The 17821-nt window shown below is 43.7% G+C and overlaps 1 protein-coding gene across 1 annotated transcript in view; it reads left to right on the top strand.

The window, feature by feature from the left end:
• Positions 1 to 17821, top strand: part of LOC147677879 (blastomere cadherin-like) — a 702536-nt gene that overhangs the window by 178932 nt on the left and 505783 nt on the right. The window contains exon 4 of the mRNA XM_086945594.1: positions 10701 to 10850. Within this exon, the coding sequence (XP_086801720.1) occupies positions 10701 to 10850 (150 nt within the window). The remainder of the gene's footprint in view (positions 1 to 10700; positions 10851 to 17821) is intronic.

The following is a 17821-nucleotide window of genomic DNA, read 5'->3' as shown; positions in this document are numbered from 1 at the left end:
GTAGGTCCACGAACATGTTGTAAAAGAATGCGTAAGTGGAAGCACTCCGATTGGTTTGGGTGAATACTGTACATTCTACCAAGAGCTGAGTCTTTCCTTACCCCAGGGTGTCCTAATACCTCTTGGCCATGTTTCCTATGTGTAAATGTTGAATTAGCCCACGTATCGTATTGCGGAACTTCTTGGTATAGCAATGTTTTAGCAAAACTGTCGGTTACGCACAATTTGAAGAACGCAGTAAGGGTTGTGGGAGTTGGGTTTTGTGCTACGTGTTTTAGGTTTTTTTCATGGAAATATACTCTTTGGCCATTTGGTAGATGTACAGCTAGATGTGTGACAGTGGGATGCCTTTCATGAATGTGAAACTCTAGAATGTGCCACACTGCCTTGGAAGTGCTAATATAACGGCCATTGAGATGTTTCTATCTCATTGTGTTTGTTTTCGATAGTAGCAGTTGCCTGATCTGAGCATTTGTTAATATATTTGCAAATAAATTTGATTGCTTTAACTGATTGGCAGTATTCAATATTAGTATGAGCAGTAAAACTGCGACACAGTACAGGGGAATATGGAACCATCCACTGATTATTGACAGTGACCTCCTGTCCTCTAACACCATGTTCAGGGCTCCGCCTACGGTAAATGGGATAACCATTAACACCAGTTTCCGTTTCATTAGTGAGAGGGCGTGGGTATTTCTTCGTACAAATGCCGTTTTTCATACATGGTGAAAGAATGTTGTTTTCACCACATTGCCCATGTAACATGTTTTTTTTGACGATCATAAATAGTTGTTGATCGTTGATAGGATCAGGCAGCTCAGCGGATATAATGTGATCAACCTCGTCTGGCTGTATATTCGGGTCAAGCCACAATAGGATGTGTACGTGATGCAGTCCTCTCTTTTGCCATTCAATAATAAAAATGTAAGCTTTAGCAGCCCCAAATATAGCTTTTTGTGTTATTAGTTTCATGAGTGCTTTGACCTTTAAATTGAATACACGTGCGACGATGTCATGTCTATCGCATGACCTTTGTTTTGGAAATAATTGAGCTTTAATTTCAGGCCACTCTGGATTGCATGTGAAAGTGATGAACAAATCGGGTCTCCCATACTGCTTGAAGTATGTCATAGCATCCTGTGTCTTTTCGTGCATGTACCTTGGTGAGCCAGTGAAGGTAGCTGGTAAAATAACGTGTTGTCCAATATCGAAAGCTTTAACGTCCTAATCTTGATTAAGGGCATCTTTTAAATTGATGTAGTTGTCTGCGCGTAGTTGTGTTTGATTACGCCGGATATAGTCCAGTCTTTCCGTGATCATCTTTGCCATCATATCCACAATGTATTGATTAAAGAGATTGCGGAACCAATGCAAGGTATTGAAAGTTGTGGATCTAACCATAAGAGTATAGGCATAGTACTGCATGCATGTTACCGTTTTGTTAGTAACAGAGTGCGCTTGGGGTATATTGAGACAATAACCATCTTCCCCTCTAGGGAATAGAATGGGGTATTGTGAAGGATCATATGATCTAGGCAATTCTGAGACTTTCCGTAATAGTCCGTCCCGTGTATGTAAGACAATGTCGCGTGGCCCCTTGTTTTCGTTTACTAAAAGAACAGCAACCTCATCCGTTGTTGGTGCATTATATCTCCCCGGTTGTTGATTTGGAGGACGTTAATCAGCGTGGATAATAATTTGCAAATCTTCTTGATATAAATTCATCTCATAGTTGTACTTCAGTGACTGAATGTAGGTGTTATGACTGTGCAATGTGTCTTGTAGTTGTTCAATAATCTGTTTGTTTAAATGTGGCAGCATGTGTGACCGTGCGTCTAGTTGTTGCTGTTGAGATAGGAAATATATTTGTAGAAACTGTGGAACCAGACTGCCAATTAAGTGGTATAGCTGCCCATGTATTTTAAATGTAGGCATGAAATTCCCTTCCCTTACTTCATTTGCCCCAAAGGATGTCATTTGGAATAGAGTATTGTAACAGCGTGTGTTTAAGAAATGATTTGAAAGTGGGTGAGTGCCATCAAGTAGTTGTCTAATGAGTACAGGAGGATCTACAATGTTGTTGATAATTACCTTTCCTGAGGAGCAGCAAAGGCATTGAGGTTCAGCCTTCCATTTAAGTGTGTAGCACTTGTAACAGATATTGTCCATGTTGCCAATTTTGACATGTGGATTGTTGATGTAGTCCGTAAGTGTGTTGTAGTGGAATGCAGATCTGACAGTGTGTACAGTGTGCGGCTGTTGTAGTAAATGTAGTTGTGGTACTTGTGTTTCCGATTGCAGTGTTGTGTGTAATAAAGTTGTTGTTTGAGGTATGTTGTGTGTGTTGTGCTGTCGAGCATGAATTAAAGTGTGAGTTATGTGTGTTTCAATGTTGTTACTGTCTGTAGTACTGGATATTGCAGGCTGTCCACTCCTGTGAGCAAGACATTCTGAACGGCGCATACTTAGTTTATAGGAAAGAGCAGATGTTGATGGAGCACACGTTTGTTAACATTTGGTCATTCGAGTCCTGTGTTTCTCGTATGCGCTTATTCCTCTATGCCCGTGTTTTATAGGTTGTCCTTGAAAGTTGTGTCTTCCTCTTGACCATTTTTGTTTGCCCTTGCAGTACACTTTACAGTAAAAATAATAATGATAGTGCGGCTGAGCTTGAGTGTTCTCCAATGTTTATTGTTGGGATAATGTGTGTAGCAGGCAGCGTTTGAAAGTGGGTAATGCTGACGTTGAAATGGCTGAAGTGGCACAATAGTTATGCATCGATAAGGCACATCACTTACAATGCGCTCCCTGTCCCATACGTCATTTACAATGAACGGGTGACCAACTCTGTCTATGAAAGCTTGTAGCAGGCAGCGTTTGAAAGTGGGTAATGCTGACGTTTAAATGGCTGAAGTGGCACAATAGCTATGCATTCATAAGGGATTTTTATGCGTTGTTTAACATTGATCTTGCACGTCGTCTTTTACCTGTCTTGTGAAGTTGGTAATTTCTGTGCAATTTGTTTGTCCGCTTGTGCATGCAGTGTTAGGAAGAGCGTTCCTGATATGTGCCTCCTCAGCTGTAACGTTTTTGATGATCCTTCGTGATGTGCGTCCTCAGCGGTAACGTTTGCAGCTTGTGGGTACTGTGGAGTGGGTTGGTTATAGAATCCCCAAGAGCGTTCTGTCCAACGTTAATCCGTGTACGCTGACAGTGCAGTGCGCGACAGCGTGCTTGCGAGGGATGCGCGTGTGTGATCCCCGCTGGTAGGCTGACTGCCTTGAGGCCCACCTGAGCACCGGACTAAATTGAAATCATTAAGTGTGTGAAATGCTGCCTGAATGCGAAGCTCCGTGAATGCGGCGCACAAGTGTGTGAAATGCCACCTGAATGCGAAGCTCCGTGAATGCGGCACACATTGGTCTGAATGCGAAGCTCCGTGAATGCGGCGCACATTGGTGTTTGGCGACGCCCCTGTCAGAACGGTTAGGCCCAAAAGCGAGTACTGTGAAGGTTAGCAGTAATGCTGCGTGATTGGCGCGCCCCGTGAATGCCGCGCCCATTTTTTATTTTTATTTTTTGGCCCGGCCCCTCTGACTACGCCGACGCCCACAAGGGACTACTATACCCCTAAGGTTCTTTTACCTTTGTAATGTATATGGTGGGCAGATGTATAGCCTATGTCCATCTGCTGCAACTGCCCTTTCCAATGCTGTATTGGGTGTTGTGATTGGTGTTGTACTTCTTGAGCTTACCCGCCTCAAAAGTTTCGGCTCTCTCTTTATAATAGTACTAGCAGCCCGTCCCGACGTTGTCCTGGTATGAATTGCTGCCGGCCAGTAGTATATTGTTTTGTAGGATTTCGTTTTGATAGCATTTCTTATCTGTGGCAGGCCTGTGAAACGCTCCGATTCACAGTGCACTGCTGATGCACTTATGAGTGCGCCTTCAGTAGTGTGTGAACTTGAGTTTCCCAACTTTATTTTTCCTTGCAATATTATATAGCGCAAACTCGATAACATGGCATGAGCACAATTTACATTACAGAAGAACACATTCATTTGTGGTAGGCACGGGGAGACAAAGCGATTTACCTGGAATCACAGGATGTTGAGCTGATGCCGAGATTCGAACGTAGCTCCCCAGCTCTAAAGTTTGCAATTCTAGAACTTGTGGCGGGAGGTGTGTCTAAAGTGTATGTCTGTGCTGGCCATCAATGAGAGAGACCTGTGCATTTTTTCAAATGGGTGGTGAAAAAATATGATTATGTTGCTGGAGATGTGGGCCGCCGTGCCACCAATGTACTTACCGGGGGAGGGTAAACACCCATTATTCCCCAACTTTCTTTCCGCATACCATCACTCCACATACTTAAATGCATGAATGGTAAAGGCATATTTTTTTAAATGTTTGGATAAGGTAAGTATGGGTATAGGGGTATATGTTTTGGGGTACTGAGGTATATGTCTTGGGGTGTTCGGGTATTTTAAGGGTTCAGATATAGTTTTGGGTTATGGGGTGCGGGGGTATTTTAAGGGTTCAGGGCTAGGTTTGGGTTTTGGGGTACAGGGGTATTTTAGGGTTATGGGGTGGTTTTGGGGTACAGTGGTATTTTTAGGGTTCAGGGCTAGGTTTGGGTTTTGGGGTGCACAGGTATTTTTAGGGTTCAGGGCTAGGTTTGGGTTTAGGGGTATAGGGGTATTATTAGGGTTCAGGTGTAGGTTTGGGTTTTGGGGTACAGGGGTATTTTTAGGGTTCAGGGGTTGGTTTGGTTTTGGGGTACAGGGGTATTTTAAGGGTTCAGGGCTAGGTTTTGGTTTTGGGGTACAGGGGTATTTTAAGGTTCAGGGGTGGTTTTGGGGTACAGTGGTATTTTAGGGTTCAGGGCTAGGTTTGGGTTTTGGGGTACAGGGGTATTTTTAGGGTTCAGGTGTAGGTTTGGGTTTTGAGGTACAGGGGTATTTTTAGGGTTTAGGGATAGGTTTGGGATTTGGGGTACAGGGTATATTTATAAGGTTAAGATGGGTTAGTATTTTAGGGTGTTGGGGCATTTTAAGGAGTAAGGGTGGGCTATGATTATGGGGCGCAGGGGTATTTAAAGGGAGCAGGGTAAGATTAGCACACGATATGAGACATGGCATGAAGGGCGGAATGTACCACACGCACCCAGCGTTTGTCACGCCCCCAGCACACACCCACAGCACAACGCAGACACGCCCACAAGGGACTACTTTGCTGGCACCGTTCTCTTACCTTTTAAATGTATATGGTGGGCGTCTGCATAGCCTATGTCCTTCTGCTGCAACTGCCCTTTCCAACGCTGTATTGGGTGTTGTGATTGGTGCTGTGGTTCCTGAGTTTACCCGCCTCAAAGGTTTGGGCTTTCTCTTTATTATATTAGTATAGATATATAGTAATATAGTATGGATCTTCTAAGGGTGGATCAACACTGTCAGTGACCTTGTTAATCGATTATAATACTTTGGATTGCTTTTGGTAACTTAAGTGTTGGATGCTAGAACCTGTGTATACTTTTTAGAAACGTCCATTTTGTGGTTCTATTCATGTACTTTCATGTTGTATACCTATAAATGATAATTATTTTCTGTTTGCATAAGCCCAGGTATCCAATTTTGTTTTCTCCTTTACTTGATATTTTTTCTATTTAATTAATATTACTAAAGCTTCAGAATAAGATTTTGAATAATCACCTTGTTGGCTCTTATTTTGATGGATCACTGACAAACGATCGTGGTAAATATTATCATTGACAAAAATATTGTGGCAAAAATATTATTTACAACAATATCATGCTCCTAGAGTTATAATAGTAAGTACAAAAATATCAGAAGAAAATATCGTTGACACTAATATCATCCAAAAATATTTTAAAATAGATTTTAATATAGTAGTAAATGTGAAATATTTTAATATATTGATTTCATAACGTAAATTAAATACATTGCACTAATATTTAGTACTATGTATAAATGTATATTACATAAACACACAAACACATATATTTATATTTATTGTACATTATATAATTTTTAAAATATTTTACATTTATTACCATGAAAACATATATATATATATATATATATATATATATATATATATATATATATATATATATATATATATATATATATATATATATATATATATATATATATATATAAATAGATATGTGTGTGTATGTATGTATATATATATATATATATATATATATATATATATATATATATATATATATATATATATATATGTATATTACATACAGAGTAAAACCATAAAAATATAAACAATTCAATAACAAAATATATATATTGCTTAATTCAGGCATTAAATAAAATATTAAATTAAAAACTGCTATAACACATTTACTAAAAATACTATAAACATTCATATAAATGTAAAAATTATATAAAATGTAAGAAAAACAAACAATTAATGCTGTAAAATATATTTAACCAATATTATGTAACCTATTGGAGATTAGTTGGGGTAAGACAACAAGCTAACCACAAGATATATTATGCATTTGCAATGAAATAAATCAGGCCTTGATCTATGTGAAAACAGTGCACATTAGAATGGTTTGCTAATGAAGTTACAGAAACACAAGTTCTTTTGATGCAAGATTATATTTCTTTATTCTAATCAATCACATTTTTGTACTGCATAGTCTTCTTATAGTTTCATCACACGTATCAAATATATATTTATTTTTTATGTATTTTATAATTCTTTTTGTACATAAATATCAAGACGCACAAATTGTTTTTCACAAACACACGCAAAACAATGTTATACAAAATTATGTCTCCATTAAAAACCTAGAGGAGGAGTTATTAAACAATTCAAAGGCTGGCGGTCGATGAAAAAGAAAACACGACGCGCGTTTCGTCGTTAAAGCCTTCATCAGGTGAACCTGTCTCCACTTTCTCTAAAAAAGTACCAAAAATAAATACAATGAAATATTAAAAAACTATGTTACTAAACATTTCTGGCCTGATCATATATTTCTGATATACATTTGAGCTTATTAAGCTTCAATTTTTCTCATAACTAAGTCCACAGAAACAAAGAAAATTGTACATTTATTTTATATATGCATTAAATTCATGTTACAATATTGAATAATGCCTTCATTGTGTATACATGTGAAACTACCAATACTTATACATTCTGAAAAACAGACAGAGGATTCTGAAGATATTTTTAGAAGCATAAAAAGAGTATATCACCCGTGAAAGAGCAGGAAAAGTATAGGAGTGTGACATATATTGATTTCATAACATAAATTAAATAAATTGCACTAATATTTAGTACTATATATAAATGTATATTACATAAACACACAAACACATATATTTATGTTTATTGTACATTATGTATTTTTTTTAATTTTTTACATTTATTACCGTGAAAACATATACATATGTATATATCCAGTTACTCCGCTTCAATTGCGCTTTATTTCGCAAGAAAACAGACGGATACAAACCACAGTTTGGTGCTTGATTTTATTTCGTGCAAGAGGTCGCCATTTATATATATAGATAGATATGTGTGTGTATGTATGTATATGTATATATTACATACAGAGTAAAACCATAAAAATATAAACAATTCAATAACAAAAATATGTTGATTAATTCAGGCATTAAATAAAATATTACATTAAAAACTGCTAAAACACATTTACTAAAAATACTATAAACATTCATATAAATGTAAAAATTATATAAAATGTGACACAAATTCATGCTATCAAATATATTTCACCAATAATATGTAACCTATTGGAGTTTAGGAATATGAAATATATTATTCCCAGTCTAGTTATGCAACAGTAGGGAAAGTGTTGATCTTCAGAGGGGCTAGATTTACTATTATTGTTCATGTCAGTGCAACAGTAGGGACTAGGTTGGACTTCAGAAGAGTTACATGTACTGTTCCCACTGCAGTCTAAGCCACTGTAGGGAAAACGTTGGACTTCGGAGGCTTAACATTTATTATTCCCACTCCAGTCTAAACACCAACAGGGAAAGAGAAGAACTTCGAAAGGGTGACATTTCCTATCACCACTACAAATAGTGCAACAGTAGGGAAAGCATTGGATTCTGGAGGGGTAAAATTTACTATGAGATAATCATCCTTTTTTACCTCCACACTCATGTGTTCTTTGTAAAGCACCTGATTATTGAGATATTCTGCTACAATAAGTGTTTTTTGTGAAGCACCCTGCAATACGCTGGAGCTAGAAGTACACGCTGAGGGTCTAATGACATTTGGGACCCCTGGAGTCATGGATTTACTTGATTTTTTTAAAGTACGGACACTTGATTCTGGTTTTTTAAACCCATCTGTGCAAGGTTATAAGCTAAACTGCAATGCAAAAGTAACCTGCTGTTGACCAAAAAGCTACAACTGTCTGAATGTATTGCACACCATATGTTTCCTCTTGGTAGCACAATTTCAGATACATAAACTAAATAAATATCCTTTAGTAGGCGGATAGTAGGAGATGACCTGCCAGGCCATGTAGCAGCTTTTCTTCCACCAACTGAGGAACTTTTTTGCATGAACCTCACGGGCCCATTGATGGTTTAACCCAAAGAATTCGCCCCAACGCTTCTTAATCAAAGTGTGTAGGATGTGGTTAGCATTGTCGAGGCATAATTGTGTGTCACAGTCTTAGCCCTTAAAGAGTCGCAAAATAGTTGGAGCAGAAGGTTCTGGTGAATTGTTGAGTGATTTGAGTGCCTGTAGAGTTTGACATTGGTCTTTAATGTCATCGAAGCAATATTTTTATTTACACATGCAAAGACTGTATAGCAGTAATGTATCACCAGAATCAAAGTGTCAAGCCAGAAAATGCCCTGCATTGATGTTGTAGTGTAATGTGAAGGAATTGCCTTGATTGATGAGTATTCAGTAGAATGACAAGTCCCCCTTGTACTAGAATTATGGAAACTGCTGAACCCGCTATCAAAATTGTGGAAGGCGCCAATGGTGCTGTCTGCCATTGATACAACACCCAATCTTGGCATGTAGCTCATTTCCCCGGGCACCTGTTTCTTTGATGGAGCGGTTGACTGAGACCGGCGTGATGAAGAAGGCTTGACTAATATCACAGTGTGGGGAACAAAGATTGGAACACAGGTATCCAGAATCTGCAGCTAGGCCAGAAGTCCACACCATCTTCTCAAGTAATAATGTTGGGCAGGAGAAAGGATGAAACCGAGTTGGGAGCAGGTTTTTGAATGAGTTAAGGCGGGTAATCAGTACTTGAATAGGTGTGGTGCTGCGGCCAGGGCGACTGTCACCGGCTGCTGGGGCTCACGGTTCGATCTCCAGCAACGGCGGCAGGTCAGCCCAGCACGATGTGACTCTGGGCAATAGCTTACTTAATCTTCCCGACGGCCCCCAGCGCCGGGATGCCTCTGGGTAGCTCTGCGCTTTACAAATGCTGGATTTATTTAATAAGTGATTGGGTGCTCATGTGCTTAGTGCTCTAGACAATTGGGATACTTTCCATATACAAGTTGGCTGCTATTAACCCACCACCAACATTTTCTTGTAGCTACAGCATTGAGTAATTTTGGGTACATGAACAACAGATTTAAAGACTACCCTTAATTGTTAGAAATCGAATGCATTTCGTGTGCAGGCTGTTTAAGTGAAAAATAAAACCTTACCTCCATCAAGGGAACTTCGGGTGCTTCATTTGGCTGATTTTCTTAAGAAGAGCAAACTTGGATTTGACCATCCCGATGTTCTGCTATTCTGATCTACTGAGCAGTTCTGTGACCCCGTCCCTTCCAACCCCTCACACCCCTACCAGCATCCCTACTTTAGAGAAACCTGCTTGCCTGTAGAGTAGCTTGTAACCGAAGCTCTTCTGGTCTACAGAGTCGCTGCTGTAACTTTCTTGTTTGCTAAGTAGTTATTACGTTGGAGAATTCCTTTACTGAACAACAGACACTGAAAGTAAGTTTGCTTCCTAAATCAATTTAGCTGTTCACCCGGCAAAGTGCAAATATTTTGGCTGCAGAGTATTCTGTACCCAAGGCCTTCTTCCTCTGGAACCTGCTTCCTGCAACCCACTGCTCAGAAGATGGCTTCCTTAAATTAAATTACTGAAGTCCCATATCTTCCAGCAAACTTTTGGCCTGCTTATATTATGATCTTATTTGCTTTTTGGCTCTGCTGATTACACTTCCGTCTTTTGTAACCTCATCCTTGAAGCACTAAGTGACCATACTTACTCAAGGGCTATACAACATTCAATTAGTAAAAACGTTAAACAACCACTGCATAAATGACCATCACTGAGAAGACCGCGTGTTTAATTTTTTTCAATCTATTTTGATGAATTGAGCCCATGAAAATCTTACTTTTTGGCATGTTGTATGGCATTGAACAATCAACAATGCTCTGTTGAATTGTTGGGATTGTAAGTTGTCTGAAGATCCCTTTTCATCCAAGGTAAATTTGGTAGTAAACCTTTAATCCTGTATGGAACACGAAAGATGTCCTTTTCTGCCAGAGGGCTTAAAATGTTTCCTCTGGGGCGGCTGAAGTCTCTTGCTTATTTGGAAATGGTCTCCTGATCTACTGCTGGTGATTGGACTAGATCGTCTGTATGGTGCATTTGCGGTACACATAAGCAGTGCTTTTTCTTTCAGGCGCATTCTGATAAAGACAAGCGGGTATTACCAGTGATCACGTTCCCAGTGGCACAACCCGGATTAAGCCGAAAGAAGCGAGACTGGCTCATCCCTCCTGTGAGCGTCACTGAAAACGAGAAGCGAACATATCCAAAAAGACTTATACAGGTAAGAAAAGAGTTTGATAGTAGGCGCAGTAGAGAAGTGTGCCTCATAACTGACACTTAAATGGGGATAGCAGATTACAGCTTTTCCAGGGAAGTTGTCCAACATTTTTGGTCCCTGCAGATACCCATTTTATGCATCAGGAGAAAGTGTAAAGTTATTTAACACACTAATGTTCAGAAACCTTCTGTATTATCATTATCAATCGAAAGCTAAGGGGCGAAAATATTGGATTGACCCTACAAGCCATGTCAAGTCAAGTCAGAAATTTGTATAGCGCGCTACATACCCAGAGGGTCTCAAGGCGCTTCGAAAAAGGGAGGGGAATTATATGTCAAATATCCACGTTTTAAGTTGCTTTCTGAATGCTAGGTGGTTCTGAGTAAGGCGAAGATGAGTGGGAAGTGAGTTCCAGGTTTTAGCTGCCAGGTAGGAGAAGGATCTACCTCCCATGGTGGTTTTGTTGATGCGAGGTACAGTGGCAAGGGCTTGGTTGGAGGATCCTAGCTGGCGGGAGGGGGTGTAGAAGGACAGTCGTGTGTTGAGGCATTCGGGTCCGATTTCGTAGAGTGCTTTGTGTGCGTGGGTTAGGAGCCGGAAAGTAATCCTCTTATTGACGGGGAGCCAGTGGAGGTTTTTCAGGTGGCCAGAGATGTGTTCTTTACGCGGTATGTCTAATATGAGCCTGGCTGAAGCGTTCTGGATGCGTTGGAGTTTTTTCTGGATTTTTGCGGTGGTACCGGCGTAGAGGGTGTTTCCGTAGTCCAGTCGGCTCGTGACCAGAGCGTGAGTGACTGTTTTTCTAGTTTCGGTGGGGATCCAGCGAAATGTTTTCTTGAGCATGCGAAGAATGTTGAAGCAAGATGAAGAAACGGCGTTGACTTGTCTGTTCATCGAGAGTGAGGAGTCCAGGATGACGCCCAGGTTGCGTGCGTGGCCAGTCAGGATAGGTGCTTTTCCAAGGGCCTCTGGCCACCAAGAGTCATCCCATGCGGAGGGGGAGGTGCCTAGGATGAGGACTTCTGTTTTGTCTGAGTTCAGTTTTAGACGGCTGTGCTTCATCCATTCGGCTACTTCTTTCATTCCTTCATGCAGGTTGGTTTTGGCCGTGTTCGGGTCTTTGGTGAGTGATAGGATCAGTTGAGTGTCATCGGCGTAGGAGATGATGTTGAGGTTGTGTTGGCGTGCGATGGCCGCGAGGGGGCTCATGTATACGTTGAACAGGGTGGGGCTGAGTGAGGACCCTTGGGGAACGCCGCAGATGACTTCAGTGGCCTCTGACTTGAATGGTGGGAGGCGGACTCTCTGGGTTCTTCCGGTGAGGAACGAGGTGATCCATTCCAGTGCTTTTCCATGGATTCCGATGTTTCTGAGGCGTTGTAAAAGGGTGCTGTGACAGACTGTGTCGAAGGCTGCGGAGAGGTCGAGGAGGATGAGGGCGACTTTGTCTCCACTATCCAGTAGAGTTCGAATGTCGTCTGTTGCTGCGATGAGGGCGGCTTCCGTGCTATGCTTGGCTCGGAAGCCGGATTGTGAGGAGTCGAGGGATTTGTTGGTTTCGAGGAAGGCGGCGAGCTGGTTGTTGACCGCTTTCTCGATGACTTTTGCCGGGAATGGAAGGAGTGAGATAGGGCGGTAGTTTTTGAGTTCGGTGGGGTCAGCTGTGGGTTTCTTCAGGAGAGCGCTAAGTTCGGCATGTTTCCAGCTTTCCGGGAAGGTTGCGGAGTTGAGGGAGCAGTTGATGACGTCTCGGAGGTGCGGTGCTATGATGGAGTCTGCTTTGTTAAAGATGTGGTGAGGGCATGGGTCTGTGGGGGATCCTGAGTGGATAGAGTTCATCAGAGGGATGGTGTCCTCAGTGGAGATTGGCTTCCAGTCATTGAGGATGTTCAGGGGGGGTGGGGGTCCTGCAGGGGGTTGGGTGGGTTGGTTTTCTGGTCGGTTGTCGAAGCTGTTGTGGATGTCTGCAATTTTGTTGTGGAAGAATGAGGCTAGGGAGTCGCAGAGGGCTTGAGAGGGGGTGATGTCGTTGGAGTTGGCCGAGGGGTTGGTAAATTCCTTGACGATGTTGAATAATTCCTTGCTGTTGTGGGCGTTGTTATCTAGATGGTCCTTGAAAGCGGCTCTCTTGGCAGTCCGGATCAGTTGGTGGTGTATGCGGGTGGCGTTTTTGAAGGCGTCCTTGGTGCTGGTGGTTGGGTCTTTTTTCCAGGCCTTCTCAAGGGAGCGGCAGAGTTTCTTGGATTTCATAAGATCATTGTTGAACCAGGAGGCCTTCTTTCTGCCTAGTTTGATTTGTCGTTTTTTCAGTGGTGCTAAGATGTCGGCGGTGTTGGATAACCATTGGGTGAGGTTAGTGGCTGCTTGGTCTGGGTTAGAGGAGTGGTCTGGGGGGTTTTGAAGAAGCGATGAGGAGATCTGGTCGATGGTGATTTTGTTCCAGTTTCTTTGCAGAGTGGGTTGGGGGTGGTTGTTGGAAGTGGGCTTGTTGTAGGTGAAGTGAACGCAGCTGTGGTCAGTCCAGAGGAGATCTGTGGTGTGGCAGAAGGAGACATGTTTGCTGGAGGTGAAGATAGGGTCGAGTGTGTGACCTGCGATGTGGGTGGAGGTGGTGACAAGTTGTTTAAGTCCGAGGTTGGCGAGGTTGTCCAAAAGGGTGGTGGTGTTGCGGTCGTTGTTCTTTTCAAGGTGAAAGTTGAGGTCTCCCAAAAGGATGTAATCCTCAGAGGGGAGCGCGTGTGGAGTGATGAAGTCCGTGATGTCTTCACTGAACTGTGCGCGGGGTCCTGGTGGTCTGTAAAGGAGGGTGCCTCTGAGTGTGGTTTTGGGGTCGATGTGGATCTGGAAGTGAAGGTGTTCAGAGTTGGCGAGATTGACGTTCGAGCTGGTAGAGATGCGGATGGATTTCTTGTGGACGATAGCGATACCTCCTCCTGTGTGGCCGGTACGGTCCTTGCGAATGATCTTATAGCCTTCCGGGATGGCAATGGTGATGTCTGGGGCTGAAGAGGCATTCATCCATGTTTCTGTTAGGAAGGCGACGTCCGGAGAGATGGTGTCTAGTAGGTTCCAGAGGTCAATGGCGTGCCTGTGGACCGATCGGGTGTTGAGCAGGATGCAATTTAGGTGGTTGGGGTTGGATATCTGTTGTGTGATCGTAGATGAGGAGTTGTTCTTTGAGCCGTCGAACTTGCAGGAGTTGCAAGAGAAGGGTCCATGGGTGTGTCCAGGAGCGGCTTGGACGCAGTTGGGGGAACGGCCGGGGTTAAGGGCTAGGAGGGTGGTGGCAGTGTAAGTAATGCGGGTGGGGAGGGCATTACGAGGACCAGGGGGTGTGGCGCTGGGCGCGGTCCAGGCGCGGACGGGCGTAGACGGGCTTACCTTTGGCGCACCTTCGGCGTGGCCGTAGCGCGTGGACGCTGCGCGTGGGACCATCTGACATTAATGGACAGTGGAGGGGGCGGAGCGTGGGAGGGGCAGCAGGGAGGCGGTAGTGTGGCTGAGGGGCGGGTCAGGGGAGAACAACAACAACAAAATGGAGGGTCCGAGGGAAGGCAGGCAGGGGTATCACAAACAATAAAAATGCAGCAAGTTAACAATAAGCGCAATCTGAGCACAAGCGCTGATGAAATAAACACAATTACTGATAATAAATTGAGCAGTAGTCTGGATAACACATGCGCAGACAAGCCAATAGTGAACCCAATAGCCTGAGCGAGGTCGCGCTGAGAGAGGCAGGAAATTAATAGAAGCGCTATACGAGTGAGGCACTAGAATATTAAGGTAGCAGCAGTTCAGTGATTAGCGCGCTGAAAACGATACCAGGGAGTTTAGCAGCTGAAGCACAGGAGGAGCGTGGTGGAGCGACCGTCCAGAAGCAGGTCCAGGTGGTCACAGTTAGGCTGGGAGAGAGGAAGGCTCGATGACCGTGGGTGGGAGGGGCAGCAGGGAGGCGGTAGTGTGGCTGAGGGGCGGGTCAGGGGAGAACAACAACAACAAAATGGAGGGTCCGAGGGAAGGCAGGCAGGGGTATCACAAACAATAAAAATGCAGCGAGTTAACAATAAGCGCAATCTGAGCACAAGCGCTGATGAAATAAACACAATTACTGATAATAAATTGAGCAGTAGTCTGGATAACACATGCGCAGACAAGCCAATAGTGAACCCAATAGCCTGAGCGAGGTCGCGCTGAGAGAGGCAGGAAATTAATAGAAGCGCTATGCGAGTGAGGCGCTAGAATATTAAGGTAGCAGCAGTTCAGTGATCAGCGCGCTGAAAACGATACCAGGGAGTTTAGCAGCTGAAGCACAGGAGGAGCGTGGTGGAGCGAGCGTCCGGAAGCAGGTCCAGGTGGTCACAGTTAGGCTGGGAGAGAGGAAGGCTCGATGACCGTGGGTGGGAGGGGCAGCAGGGAGGCGGTAGTGTGGCTGAGGGGCGGGTCAGGGGAGAACAACAACAACAAAATGGAGGGGCCGAGGAAAGGCAGGCAGGGGTATCACAAACAATAAAAATGCAGCGAGTTAACAATAAGCGCAATCTGAGCACAAGCGCTGATGAAATAAACACAATTACTGATAATAAATTGAGCAGTAGTCTGGATAACACATGCGCAGACAAGCCAATAGTGAACCCAATAGCCTGAGCGAGGTCGCGCTGAGAGAGGCAGGAAATTAATAGAAGCGCTATGCGAGTGAGGCGCTAGAATATTAAGGTAGCAGCAGTTCAGTGATCAGCGTGCTGAAAACGATACCAGGGAGTTTAGCAGCTGAAGCACAGGAGGAGCGTGGTGGAGCGACCGTCCGGAAGCAGGTCCAGGTGGGACATACTACACAAGTCTGAGCTTGTGTTGGCAAAATGTTATTGCATTGAGTGAGAATAGTTTTATTTGTTTCCTCGCCAGTTTATCAAGGCTTTAATGAGCATGAATCAAAAATGAAGTGTTGTGGTCATTTGCAACAGACTTATTTTAATATTGTTTATATAAAAATAAATGCTCCAGTCCTCCAGTCATGTACCTGCTGTCCTTCTTTTGCACATTGTGAACACTCATTTGTGAACTATATCCTCTTTTTAATGGCACCTAACGAGTCTCGTTTCGAGTATTGTTTTTAAATCTTGCCATCGCAGATTTAGCTGTTTGTTTGAAAGGCCTATTGTGCACAATCCCATTCCTTAGCGCTGTCTTCATGGCGGCCCTTTTCTTGTTACTGGTTGGCTTTCCTGTCCATTTCATTTGCTTGCTTCTTATTTGATGGCTTGCCTCCCATCTCTTGTGTTCATTCCTCTCCTGAAATATGTCCTTTTGACAGGATGCTTCGTACCTTCTACAGCTCGCATCAAGAAACTGATTTTCTTTCTTATTCTTTGAGCTCTCCTTGGGAGTGCCTGTTTTCATGCTCCGTCCATTATGTGCTGTTTCCAGACTCACATCGCAACTATACATGCCCTCTGTAGAGGGGTGAGTAAAAATGTTGGCATATAACTAGTAAAGTGAATGACACACACACTATGGCTTGCTGTTCGGACCGGAAGTCCCGAGCGACCTCCAACCATTTATTTATACCCTTCTGGCCACGCCTGGCCAGAAGGTGATACATTTGTGCACGTAGTTCCGGCCAAAGCCGGAGCTTCTGGAAACCACTAGAACGCTACATTCCTTCCCAAGTTAGTCTTTTGAACAAATTAGCTTAACATGCAAAATCTGCTAGTCTTTGGTTGGGCCTAGGGTTAGGCCTGAGATTGTATTGTCGTCGTCCTCTTACCGGAGTACCCTCTGGATAAATTCTCGGAGGAGGCGTTGTTGATTCAGGGGTTAGAGTTGGACAGGTTGACACCGGGCTGCACTGCGTTGGCCCCTGTGGCTCACTGATGATATTACGCCTCTCTGGTGTCTCGGTCTGTTGTTCCGTGCTGGCATGTGCTGAGGGTATTCGTTTAAACCGCGAGACGTTCCTTGTCACTTCTTCTCCGTCGCGTTGGGCTGTCACCGCAGTGCCTCTGGTTGCTCTGACGGTCCATGGTTCGACCTCATATGGCGTTCGGAATTTCCACCCTGGCCTTCGGGCTCGAATGAGCACAGAGTCTCCTGGGGTCGGTGTTCGTTCTGTTTTGGGCTCCTCTTCTCCTGCTCGCCTTGTCATTGGTCCTCTTCCGCCGAGCGTGGGCGCTCTCTGGGAGGTATGGTTCGGGCATCCAGCTTTCTGCCATAGGGAGCAGATCATGTCTAGGTCCTGAGAACATGAGAGACCAAGGAGATCTCTGGGTTGTGCTGTGAGGGGTGCTTCTGTATTCTCGTAGGAAACGGAGGGTGTCTTCAGGGTTGGTTCCTTCTACTGCGGATATTCTCAGCACTTTGTTGATAGTCCTCATGAATCTTTCCACCTCGCCATTGGCCTGAGGCCATTGTGGTGTTATGCGGCGATGGTGAATCCCTAGTCCTTGCAGGAACTCCTTGAATTCGCTTCCCTGAAAAGGGGGCCCATTGTCTGTTTTGAGCTGTCGAGGAATCCCAAACATGGCGAATGCTTTGCTTAGAATTGGTTGTATGTTCGTGAAGCTTGTGGACTGAGCTATTTCCACTATGGGATACTTCGTGTAGCTGTCAACTAGAACTACCGTAACTCTCCCGTCTGGAAAACTGCCAAAGTCTAGACTGACCCATGACCACGGTGCTGGCGCATGGTCTTCAGTGATGATCGGTGCGGGAGCTTCAGTTCTACTTGTCAGATGGTATGCTCGGCAATTCTGTACCACTGTGTCGACATTGTTATCCAGGTTCGGGAACCAAACTTTCTCACGCATCCTGGCTTATATTCTCCTGGTGCCTTGGTGTCCTTCGTGGGCCAGCATTGTTGCCTGTTCTTGCAGAGTGACTGGGACTACTACTCTCGAACCTCTCAGGATGAGTCCATTTTCTGCAATGCTGATCTCATTGTGTACTTTCCAGAATTGGCTGAGGCTCAAGCGGTCATT

This window comes from Lissotriton vulgaris, chromosome 12, assembly GCF_964263255.1.
Source record: "Lissotriton vulgaris chromosome 12, aLisVul1.2, whole genome shotgun sequence".
In the NCBI taxonomy this organism is placed as follows: domain Eukaryota; kingdom Metazoa; phylum Chordata; class Amphibia; order Caudata; family Salamandridae; genus Lissotriton; species Lissotriton vulgaris.
Note: the sequence above shows the minus strand (reverse complement) of the source record. Positions and strands in the feature narration are given on the sequence as shown.